General features: G+C 41.4%; 1 protein-coding gene across 1 annotated transcript in view; it reads left to right on the top strand.

Annotated features, from left to right (window-relative positions):
• Positions 1-3,071: 3,071 nt before the first annotated feature.
• The window catches only part of ahr1b (aryl hydrocarbon receptor 1b), a 124,072-nt gene continuing 113,885 nt past the window's right edge, over positions 3,072-13,258 (top strand). Inside the window, 3 exon segments of the mRNA XM_065018753.1 lie at positions 3,072-3,736; positions 4,502-4,522; positions 4,647-4,837. Coding sequence (XP_064874825.1) covers positions 3,696-3,736; positions 4,502-4,522; positions 4,647-4,837 — 253 coding nt within the window. The 5' untranslated portion in view covers positions 3,072-3,695.

A 13,258-nucleotide genomic window follows, 5' to 3' on the forward strand; every position in this document is an offset into this window, starting at 1 on the left:
GAAGTTAGATGTACTTCCTTATGAAGGACCTTGTGTGAAATACTTTCAATCTCCAGCTACCATTGTTCAAGTTCAGAGCAGACCCATGTCCTGTGTAATAGAGAACCTGTCTCTGTTTTACAGCGAGGGCAGTGTGGGGACAAGTCTTTTTTTTAAAGAGGTTCATTCTTTCAGGTGTAAGATAAGCTCTATGAATGAATATGTACTGACAAAGTTTGTAGCTTGTGTTAATGTAAACTCTCTGGGATCGCTCATTCATTTCAGACCATTGATCTTCTGTGATCTGGGTCCCAATTACACCTCTCCCATTTATTTTTTACCCTTGTGGTATATTTCAAATATTCTATTAATAAGCTATAAGGGGGTGAAAAATGATTTGCCCCCTTCTGATTTTCTCTATGTTTGCATATTTTTCATACTAAATATTATCAGCTTCTTGTAGTTGTTGATCAGTCTCTCACATCGTTGTGGAGGAATTTAGGCCCACTCTTGCATGCAGAACTGCTTTAACTTAGCAACATTTGTGGGTTTTTAAGCATGAACTGCTCTTTTCAAGTCCTGCCACAACATCTCAATTGGGATAAGGTCTGGACTTTGACTAGGCCGTTCCAGAACTTCATATGTGTTGCTTTTTAACCATTTTCATGTAGACTTGATTGTGTGTTTTGGATCATTGTCTTGCTGCGTGATCCAGCTGTGCTTCCGTTTCAGCTCACAGACGGATGGCCTGACATTCTCCTGTAGATTTCTCTGATACAGAACAGAATTCATGGTTCCTTCTATTATGGCAAGTTGTCCAGGTCCTGAGGCAGCAAAGCATCTCCAAACCATCACCCTACCACCACCATGCTTGACCGTTGGTATGAGGTTCTTAGTGTGGAATGCAGTGTTTGGTTTTCACCAGACATAATGGGACCCATCTCGTCCAAAACGTTGACTCAAGTTTGCCAAAAAGCACCTGGAAGCACCTGGATGATCATCAAGACACTTGGAAGAATGTTCTATTGACAGATGAGTCAAAAGTATAAGCTTGGTCTCAGACCTGTTGTAAATGTAGTATTGAGTGAAATTGGGATATAGGGGACAAATAAGTATCCTGCCCCATATTTCGATCAACATCATTCCATACCATCACAGATTGAGGTCAGAATGGGGTTTCCAGTAAATGTCTTAATATTCTTGGGAGTAAAGCAATATGGAACATATTACATACTGTATCTTGTACTTTTAGAATATGCCCTTCAATCTGAGTCCATGTAGGAGGGTTATTCTCATTAAACCAGAGAAATAGTCATCTAATCTGTGCTGTAGATATTGGAAGGCCTCACTCTTAGACCAGTTAATTGTGTAACCTGTGATGCAAGAGTTCTCTCAAATCTTTTGAGTCAGTGGTTCCTAAACCAAAGCAAACAGCATGGGGGAAAGAGGGCACCCTTGTCTTGTACTTCGACCGATAGGGAAGCAGAGCAGACACCATTTAATTTGTGCTCACTCTGGCTTTTAGTGTGTCATATAAAAGCTTAACACAGTTACTGAAATATGCACCAAAATGTAAATTCTCCAAAACCTTGAAGAGATACTTCCATTCAACACGATCAAATGCATTCTCTGCATCAAGTGATACTACAACTGCGGGTTCATCTGACTGTCTTGCTTCGGATAAGATATGAAAAAGGCGCCTTAAGTTATTAATGACATTCTATCTTTAATGGACCCCTGTCATTGTTAATCAATGTTCGTAGGTACTCTTCCAGCCTGAATGTGATGGCTTTAGCAATCAATTTCAAATCAACATTAATGAATGAGATTGAGCGATAAGAAGATGACATAGTGTGGTCTTTTTCCAGATTACAGATCAATTAAATCAAGGCCTCTTGTAGAGTTGGAGGCAACACGCCCTGTCAATAATATGTTGATGCATTTCCATTAATGCATCTATTAATTGTTGTTTAATTTTTTGGTTAAATTCTACAGTGAAACCATCATGAGCCTTCCTGACTGAAGGCTCATGACTGCCCTCAGCATTTCCCCTTTGTTTATTGGCTAATACATTCTTATCTCTCTCCGATAGCTTGGGCAGTTTTAGTGACTTCAGGAAAAGTTACGATTTTTTTTTTCTTCAGATTCTAAATTTTCCAGATGCTTATGTGACTCCTTTTCACCCTAGAGGTGAATGATATTATCTGCCCTCTCAGGTATGCCTGAGGGCCCTCATGATTCCTACAGGATAGGAGGAGAGAGAGCAGTCGGAGTATTTATTTCCAATAATTATTTTATCTTTAAAGACATACCTTTTTCAAAGATGTATGTTATGTTATGCTGTGTTATGCTATGTTACTTTATGTCATGATATGTTATCTGTGAAAGTAGAAGTAGTAGCTTGCCCCAACCACTTATGAAACGATGTTATGTCATATTCATTTTGGTCACTAGAGGGAGCATACTCACATAACATTACCACAAGCCCTCTGGTGTTACACAAAAGAGAGATAATATGTTTGCACACAACTCACTTTATAGTAATACTGGACTGAAACAGGAAAAAAGATTTTTGAGGTTATTCAAGAGTAACTTTTTTTCTTGTAGTTCTGGAGAAAATACAAGAAAGAAAGAAAAATAACTTTTAGAAGGTTTTGAAATGTCATTTTCTCACCTGAGGAAAGGTCCTCATCGTTATTTTAGTTATAGAAGGGCATACCCAAAATGAGTAAATCAAGATAAATAAACTTCTGCAAGGTTTTCCAACTTCACTAAATATGTAATTGCATAGCCGAATAGTCAACCAACTTTACAAATAGTTGACAAGTTGTGCCAGTGACCAAATGGAACCTTGAGCTGATCCTATTTCTGTTAATTGCACGCGCCCTCTAACCTGAGGCCTAATCCTTGCGCGCGCCCTCTAACTCAAGGCCTCTGATTCGCGCGCCCCCACTTCTGATCCTTGCGCGCTCTTGCACAAATCTGTGCCAGTTGTCTGGTCAGTCCAATGCGTGTACCCTGGAATAACTGGGTTGTGAGGGGGGCTGTGGGCTCAGGTTGAGAGCGCGCTTTAGCTGCTCGTGCCACAAGAGATTTGCAAAGAAGCGTTAGCGAAAAAGCGGCAATATGTTTCAATGTCGTTATTATTTCCCCCTCAATTTTTTTCCACTCATGTTAACTTTGTATCGAAACGAATGATGACATGGACTTTGCATGACGAGGAAGGCATTTAATAACGGATGTCAACAGCATTTTACGCACAGGTTAAACACCGCGGAAGGGATGTACTTGCTGCCACTTTTTGACATTTACATTTACATTTAAGTCATTTAGCAGACGCTCTTATCCAGAGCGACTTACAAATTGACGAATGTCAATTTAGCATTGCTTATTTGTTGGAAAACTATATTTCATTGTGATACGGCGTTCAGTTGCATGCAATGGCATTGACATACTCGTTGTCAGTATTTGTTCGTAGGCTTAATTATTTGAACCGCCTGACAAACATCCACGTCATTGATGTAGGACAAGAGGACTGATGAATCGGAGCATTGCTTGATCCATTCTTGAAAATAGTTCCTTCTGGACATGATCTGGGGATGAGTAGATAAGATAGGTTATTAGACAACCATTACCGGGTTTATGTAGATCGGCTCGGTCTACACTTAACATAGAATAATTCGGCTTTACCACAGGCTACTAGTAAAGCCCCAACCATGTATGCTGGACGGAAAAGAAGAAAACCGGTGCAAAAAGGGTACGTGAGAGTTTTTTGAACATTGCTTGAATAATGAACTAAAATGGCCCACCATAATGTTGTTATTCTTTTTTATTATTTGATAATATATGAAACAACGCTATATGACATGATAGTCACTCACGATCCATCCAAATAGCATGTATATATCTTCAATATTCTTTGGTGCAGACAGATGTGGATATATATATTATAAGCAGTATGTTTATCCTATATAGTATATTGTGTCAGGATAATGATGCATAATGTTATGCATAATGTCTTGAATGAAAATAACTCAACACATAATTTGACTCATAATCATGATGAGGTCAAATGGTTGAAGTGATGTTCAATTCAAATGGAGAGAGATGATTCAATATGATGATTCAATTTGATTCGATTTGAATCTTAACGAACCCATGCCAGTGCTCCGGGCACAGGTGCAAGGCGCGTAGGCTCGTGCTCATCATTCTCAGGCCTTAGGTATTTATTTTCGTTTCAGTATTTTTCATAGTTCAATGAAAAGTACTTGTAACTTTGACTATTCATATTTTTTCACACTGTATTTCAAATGTTATTATTGCTTATCTATAACTGGTTAAAGAAAATAAGCTAAAAAGGAGCAAAAATAATCATTAAACTTATAAGGAAATAAGAAAATGATTATAATAATATTGTTATTATTATTGCTATTAGTATTATTATTGATATGATGATTATGTATTATTAAACATATAGTATTATTATTAATACCAATATTTAATTATATGATTTATCATTCAGCATCGAAGTGAAAGACCAAAAGTGAGTACTGAGTGGCAATAGGTCCACTGTTTACCTTCTTATCAACATTGAGAAAATTAGCTTACTGGCTTCATAATTTCCTCTGTGATTCCCTAATAAACCCAATGTCTCTTCTCCTGCTCAGAGAGAAACAGACAGCTCCGTCTGAAGGGACCAAGTCTAACCCATCAAAGCGCCACCGGGACCGTCTGAACTCTGAGTTAGACCGTCTGGCCAGTCTACTGCCCTTCCCAGAAGAGGTCACCTCCAGCTTGGATAAACTCTCTATCTTACGGCTCAGCGTGAGCTACCTGAGGACCAAGAACTTCTTCTCAGGTGATTGTGTGTATGCGTGTGTGTGTGTGTGTGTTGGCTGCAGGTAACTGTGTGGAGGTTATAAGCTTAGGATATGCACTGTAGGGACATACAGTGGGGCAAAAAAGTATTTAGTCAGCCACCAATTGTGCAAGTTCTCCCAATTAAAAAGATGAGAGGCCTGTAATTTTCATCATAGGTACACTTCAACTATGACATACAAAACGAGGGGGAAAAAATCCAGAAAATCACATTGTAGGATTTTTAATGAATTTATTTGCAAATTATGGTGGAAAATAAGTATTTGGTCAATAACAAAAGTTTATCTCAATACTTTGTTATATACCCTTTGTTGGCAATGACAGAGGTCAAACGTTTTCTGTAAGTCTTCACAAGGTTTTCACACACTGTTGCTGGTATTTTGGCCCATTCCTCCATGCAGATCTCCTCTAGAGCAGTGATGTTTTGGGGCTGTTGCTGGGCAACACAGACTTTCAACTCCCTCCAAAGATTTTCTATGGGGTTGAGATCTGGAGACTGGCTAGGCCACTCCAAGTCCTTGAAATGCTTTTTACGAAGCCACTCCTTCGTTGCCCGGGAGGTGTGTTTAGGATCATTGTCATGCTGAAAGAACCAGCCACGTTTCATCTTCAATGCCCTTGCTGCCCTTTTCACTCAAAATCTCACGATACATGGCCCCATTCATTCTTTCCTTTACACGGATCAGTCGTCCTGGTCCCTTTGCAGTAGGTATGGTGTTCTTTGGATGCAACTCAGCATTCTTTGTCCTCCAAACACGACGATTTGAGTTTTTACCAAAAAGTTATATTTTGGTTTCATCTGACCATATGACATTTTCCCAATCTTCTTCTGGATCATCCAAATGCTCTCTAGCAAACTTCAGACGGGCCTGGACATGTACTGGCTGAAGCAGGGGGACACATCTGGCACAGCAGGATTTGAGTTCCTGGCGGCGTAGTGTGTTACTGATGGTAGGCTTTGTTACTTTGGTCCCAGCTCTCTGCAGGTCATTCACTAGGTCCCCCCGTGTGGTTCTGGGATTTTTGCTCACCGTTCTTGTGATCATTTTGACCCCACAGGGTGAGATCTTGCGTGGAGCCCCAGATCGAGGGAGATTATCAGTGGTCTTGTATGTCTTCCATTTCATAATAATTGCTCCCACAGTTGATTTCTTCAAACCAAGCTGCTTACCTATTGCAGATTCAGTCTTCCCAGCCTGGTGCAGGTCTACAATTTTGTTTCTGGTGTCCTTTGACAGCTCTTTGGTCTTGGCCATAGTGGAGTTTGGAGTGTGACTGTTTGAGGATGTGGACAGGTGTCTTTTATACTGATAGCAAGTTCAAACAGGTGCCATTAATACAGGTAACGAGTGGAGAGGACTCTTAAAGAAGAAGTTACAGGTCTGTGAGAGCCAGAAATCTTGCTTGTTTGTAGGTGACCAAATACTTATTTTCCACCATAATTTGCACAATTGGTGGCTTACTAAATACTTATTTGCCCCACTGTACATATGACCAGTTATTTGGACATTTCCTTAAAAGAAAAGAAAATATAATTATTACGGTATATATTATATGATATTATTTTTTTAAAACCTGTACTCTGCTGAAAATAATGTATTAGGTTGTATTATTCAATTCCTTCTAAATGTATAAAATAATTGTGTTGTCTTGGCAAGGCCTTTCTAAGGAAAGTTGCAACGCTGTATCCTGTCACATTTTCTTCTCAAGACACACCACATGATGTGAAGACCATCCTGAACTACTCGAATAAGCTAATCAATGACATACAAAAACACATTTTTATACACTTTCAATATGGGGTTTTCTATGCCAGAATCCCAACCTTTTCCGCCCTTCCTGTTTTAGTATGATGCTGCAGTGCAGGCGCTGAGTTCTGGAGGTGGTGATGAGCCATGCATAATTAAAAGAAATTGAGCTTAAATCATTTATAAAACAGAGGGAGGAAAATGTTTGTTTTAGACAGTCAATTTTAAAATGGCCGTTGAGGTGAGTCGAATGGAAACAGTGGGCATGACCCGACTCTGCCGTGGGTAAGAGCTGTGTTGAAGATGCTGCATGGGGAATGGAAAGTGCATAGCTGGGGAGGAGAGGAGAGGAGGGAAGGGGCAGGGTTGAGATTGCTTATGGGACTATCTTCAAGGCACACCGGAACAAAGCTCAAATATTGGGGCGATGTTTCACCTCAATCACTTCTGGACCTTACTACCCAATGTGTATGGTTTTAAGAGAAATCATCTGAATAAATGAATAACATCGCGTAGGTTCCCTCCGTCTATTTGGAAAGGGAAGGGAGATTGGAGGTTTGCGTTTGGATCAGCGTGCGCCTGTGGAGACAATAACAGGTTTGGGAGAGGACTCCACTAGGAGTTGTTTTAATTAACATACCTGGAGCAGAGACTCCCAGGACAGGTAGAGACATTAACCAAGGAGAAGTCCCTTCCTTCCATCCCATCCACCACACTGCTTAACATAAACACTTAGGTGAGGAAGAAAGAGGGGAGAAGGATAGGGGAGAGAATGAAAGGAGGGGAGAGGAACCAAAAGGGCTGAATGTAATGAAGTATGATGGTTCCTCCTGAGTCCTCTATTACTGTTTTCCTGGGATCAACAATGTGATCATGTCCCGTCTCTCTGTAAGGCGCTTTGGATAGAAGTCGCTGCTCAATGACACATATGATACATTATGTTACACCATACATCAACAATTGATTAAGTGCAATTGGAAGAAACTGTGTTTCATTAAATTGATTGAATACTGAATATTTTATAGCCGCGTTATGTCGGCACCAATGTAAATGAACTTAAACAATGTAACACTTGAAGGAAAAATACAAATCTGATCACATTTTTTGAATAAATCATGGCTAGCTACAATAAAGCCTAGTTACAGAAAATTGCTGTGGGTCTTCCTGCATTCGATGGCACCATTTTGCACCCTTTCACCCAAACTGCTGTACCAGTGTACCACTATAGATAAGGGTACAACATGCGTATGACACTCGTGTGTAGCCTTTGCAGTGAACCATTTTTTATGTGAAAATAGTACAAATGCTATTTGATGCAGGGATTAGAAGAGTTATGTTATGTTTTACAGGCTTTTAGTGAAGAGCTTGTGTGGGTTTTAAATGGAAGTTTAGCATAGCTCTTTAGATTCAACTGGCAACTTATACTTCATCACAGCATTTGTGCTGCGCAGTCGGATGGCTTGGGATTCTGGGTATTGGAATGTGACGTGGCTTTGATTTGATAGGTTTTGACCAATGGGAGCTTGACTGAGGTACAGTAGCCTCGTACTGTACATCATTTAACATTGGTAGATCGTTAGTTCCATGGTTGTCCACTTTGCCCTGGGTCTGACAGAGACTGTTAATGAGTCTGACTATTGGAGATATTCAGAGTGGCTTTGGAGCGCACAATAGGGCAATCTTTGCAGGGTTTTGTCACAGAGAAGGAGTGATCATGAGAGAGGGAGAGGGGAGAGAGGAATAGGGAGAGGGATAGGAAGAGGGAGAGGGATAGGGAGAGGGATAGGAAGAGGGAGAGAGGAAGAGGGAGAGAGGGATAGGAAGAGGGAGAGAGGGAGTGGGATAGGAAGAGGGATAGGGATAGGGAGAGAGGGAGAGGGAGAGTGATAGGGATAGGAAGAGGGAGAGGGAGAGGGATAGCAAGAGGGAGAGGGAGAGGGATAGGAAGAGGGAGAGGGATAGGAAGAGGGATAGGGATAGGAAGAGGGATAGGGAGAGGGATAGGAAGAGGGATAGGGAGAGGGAAAGACAGGAAGGGTGGATGTGGGGGTATGGGTCACATAAGGGTGGAAACAGTTAAGCCAGACCGTAAAGTCTGACTTATTTGAGTTTTTTTGGTCATGTTTCTGCTTATGTCATGGTAATAGTCCCGTGTGGCTCAGTTGGTGGAGCATGGCACTAGCAACGTCAGAGTTGTGGGTTCGATTCCCACGGGGGCGACCATTATGAAAATGTATGCACTCTCTACTTTAAGTCCCTCTGGAGAAGTGGGTCTGATAAATGACTCACATGTCAATGTTAAGCTGTTACATGACTCAGCTGAACTGTTTCCAGATGTGCAGCTTAGTGTCGACATTCATTCATATGGTGACAATTAAATATGGTGTAAAGACCAGTTTACAAAGAAATGTTCACACACTAAGGGCTTTATTGTCATCTGGCGCTATAAGGAGGCGCAAGTGTCAAACGCACGTCAGTTTGCAATTTCGTCGTCGCTGGCACACTGGCATTTTCCAGTCATAACGCGTGGTTCGGCAATTTGCCTGTCTTAACATCGGCTCCCTTGGGCTGAGGTGGTAGGGTTGGCAATATTTGAGTTGTTTCCTTGAAAACAATTGTTTTCTCCCAATATAATTGAATTTGATTAAAAACCAAACATAGCCAACCCTCCCCTTAAATCAAGACTGGTTTAAACAACATCGCATAGGTGCCTATTTTTTATCCTGGCCATTAGCCAACTAGCCTAAGTGTCAAATCAAATCATATTGTATTGGTCACATACATATGGTTATCAGATGTTATTGCGAGTGTAGCGAAATGCTTGTGCTTCTAGTTCCGACAGTGCAGTAATATCTAACAAGTAATCTAACAATTCCACAACAACTACCTAATACACACACATCTAAGTAAAGGAATGGAATAAGAATACATAAATATGTGGATGAGCAATGTCAGAGCAGCATAGACTAAGATGCAGTAGATAGTATAGAATACAGTATATACATATGAGATGACATGTAAACATCATTAAAGTGGCATTATTAAAGTGACTAGTGTTCCACTTATTAAAGTGGACAATGATTTCAAGTCTGTATGTAGGCAGCAGCCTCTCTGTGCTAGTGCACTGTGGGTACACAGTGCCACGGAACGAGAGAAGCCATATCATGCTTCTGACCCATTCCTGTTGAAAAATATTGTGATGTTTTTAAAAAACTGATTCTTTTCCATTTCATATCAAGCCCTCTGCTACCCTTACCGTAAAGCCTAGGCTATTAAGCCTGGTTCAACAGCAATGTGTCATGTCTTTTCTTAATCCTGGCCTTGCAAAGTCGCCCATCCTTCAAAAGGTGTTTAATGCTTTGTGCCTTGACTTGAAAATATACTGCTCGTCCTAAAACATGCACACACGTGCCTACCTGCATACCTCATTTAGCTTGTTCAAGTATCCGTCCCCATCTCCAAAGAGCGCCTCTCATCGGGTTAACAAAGACACTCCTCCCCCCAACGTATTTAAATGGTTCAGTCCTATAATGCGGTGTCAGCGGAAGGCCTAGGCTATATCTTGCTATTTGAGAACGTGCCTCACACATACAATACAAATCACGGGAGCCGAGTATTTTTTTATTTGAGGAGAAGTGCGATGCGTAGAGACATGTCGGCTAGGCTCTTGCAACCAATTACAACATTGTTGACTGCCAACACTCCAGACATGGGCTATTGAGCCAACAGTGTTTGTTGTTGTTGTTGTTGCTATTACTCGTTACTGTAGCCTATGCTATTTAACGTTTAACTGTAGTATCAATCCACAACGGACCAGGACAAGAATATTCCGTGCCCCCGGCAGAATTGGAGTTGATGACGACGCAAAGACGTCAATAACCTGCAGATCTTGAGACAACAGCAGGCCGTATTAAGCCAATGAGTGGCCAAGCCCTCGTCACATCTACAACTTGTTTATTCATCAAAACCAAGTCCTTTCACGCCACCGCCAGCTATTGTACTCATAATTCCCGGTGTGAAAATAGCTAAAAAATATTTTTCTGACACACCCTTCAGAACCTTTAGCGCCAGCACTTAGATGAATCCTTGCGTTAAGGTTTGTTAATATAGAGCCCTAAAAGTTGTATATTGGTAGACTGTAAATGATGGCGGTAAATTATGCCTATATGATGCCTCAAGCAACCTCAGAGAAATGAGGATATACTAAGTAAATAGAAGATATTTTAAACTCATTTATCAACCGTTGTACCCTCCAAATTGAATGTTCTTAGGGGTTGAGACTGCGTTATACTGCAGCAAAGACTACAACTGGAAATGATTTAGGCCCTGACTGCAGATTATTGTGTGTGTGTGTGTGTGTGTGTGTGTGTGTGTGTGTGTGTGTGTGTGACCACTGTCTAGGTGTTTTCAAACGCTGGAGGTGTTCTGCCTCACAACGCTGTAACCCTTCTACTTTCTCTCAAACGGGGTGTTTGATCATAGTCTTTCCCTTTTTGTTGGCCTTTTATCTGGGTACTGGGTAGAGCTTCTGCATGTTTCCCAGTATGACAGTATGCAGGACCGACGCCAGCTTCAAAAAATGGAAAACGTTGATTAACACATTTAGGGTGGAGAACAGGAGATCTGATTATAAACTGATCGTTTACTCAAAATCAACCATTATGTCATCGTTTGTTCACCATTGATAAACTTGATAAACTGTGTTGATAAGTTTTACCCAGTATAAAACTCTGCAGTCGTTCCGTTTCAATTTGCCAACCTGCTTCTGGGTTTTGTTAACATACCGTTTGATTTTAGATAAAGAGTATTCCGTCTTTTCGATGTCTCTCTCCAACTCGCGGAGATGAGGTGATGATGGTGTTGTTGTATTTTCTGGTTGCCTCGTGCCGTTACACCAACCCCGGTCACCCCCGCCTGTGGCCGTTACACCAACCCGGTCACCCCCGCCTGTGGCCGTTACACCAACCCCGGTCACCCCCGCCTGTGGCCGTTACACCAACCCGGTCACCCCCGCCTGTGCCTGCCCCCTCTCTAAGCTCTGTTTAATTGAGTGTATCTGTCACGCCCTGACCTTAGAGATCCTTATTTATTCTCTATGTTTGGTTAGGTCAGGGTGTGACTCGGGTGGGAAAATCTATGTCTTCTATTTCTTTGTTGTTTTGCCGAGTGTGGTTCCCAATCAGAGGCAGCTGTCTATCGTTGATAGCTTACGGCACAGCCTTGGATTTGTGTCGCGTTACAACGATAGCTAAACCTCAGTGGCCGGAGTAGAGTAGATCTGTTGTCTAGATCTGGTGGGTTTTTGCCTCAGATCACCTTGTCTTCTTTACATCCATGGTTCGATTGATTTGAATGAGTCTCAACCATGACGGTTCCAGATCACATTGGTAAATGAACTCCCAGTGATTTTGCATGAGACCCCTTCTCTTCTCACATGGAGAGAGAAGGGGACCCTGTGCTAACGATCTTATGACTGGTCCATGATGAATTGACTAGAGCCAATGGAGAAGTGATGGATGAGGACTTTGTGGACCACACAGAGCCAGAGAACAAGACAGAGGTTTGTCTGAAACTGGTTAAAAAGTAAAAACCAAGTGGGTGGCTAGAGAGGAAAAACGAACAAAGAACCCCGTTATAGAAAGTTCAATTCCAGGTCTTGGACATTAAAGAAATATAGCTTTTATAAGTGTAACATTGTTAAACAGTTCTCAGAACTGAGACACAAAATAAAGTGTCGCGTTTGTTTTCAATGTCTTACTATCAACATATTGTCATTACATCGAGATGAAAAGGTGCATTTGAGGATACAAGTATTTTGGAGTAAAAACAACAGGGTTAATCCACTTAAAGAGGGTTTATACTCCTTTGAAAAAGAAAATAAGAAGGGGGGGGGGGTGGAAAACCCCCCAGCAGCACAACAGAATCAAACCTTGTGGACACAAAAGGGACAGTCTTGTGCTGCTATGTCAAGGTAGCCAGACAGGAATACATTGGTCTTAAAAGGTCACTTTGGTGTGATTACCGGAGTGTACCTTCCCATCAACTGACCTATTTTCTCATGGTTCAACCTACTGTAGTGCCCAGTGCTATTAGAGAGAGAGAGATAATGAGATTCAGTAGATAAAGAAGAAACTGAACAAATAGTGTCTCTCTCTCTCTCTCTCTCTCTCTCTCTCTCTCTCCAAATTCCTGCTCTTTACCTTACACCATCAGTCTGTCAACAAGCTTTTCTTAATTCCTGGAAAAACTGATCCCGTAGTGTGTGTGTATATGTGTGTGTATATGTGTGTGTGTGTGTGTGTGTGTGTGTGTGTGTGTACAAAGCACTGTCATTATGTTCCATCAATGAACCCCCTCACACACACAGACACACACCATGCTCCAGCCACAGGCCTCCATATTTTCACAACAACAGCCATGTTTATTTTGACTAAGCCCGACCCTAGTGACCCATCCCTCCCCAGTGTGATTGTGTGTTTGCGTGCGTGCGTGTGTGTGTGTTGAACTGATCACAGCCCTGGTCACTTATTAGACTGAAGCTTCCATACAGATCAGTCAAACTGTCTTATGAGGAGTAGAGGAAAACAGACCCCTGCCAACACAGCTTACAGTTCTCTTAATTGCTTTGGCAGCTTTCAGGTAAACTTTGAGCA

This window comes from Oncorhynchus nerka, linkage group LG5 (genome assembly GCF_034236695.1).
Source record: "Oncorhynchus nerka isolate Pitt River linkage group LG5, Oner_Uvic_2.0, whole genome shotgun sequence".
NCBI lineage: Eukaryota > Metazoa > Chordata > Actinopteri > Salmoniformes > Salmonidae > Oncorhynchus > Oncorhynchus nerka.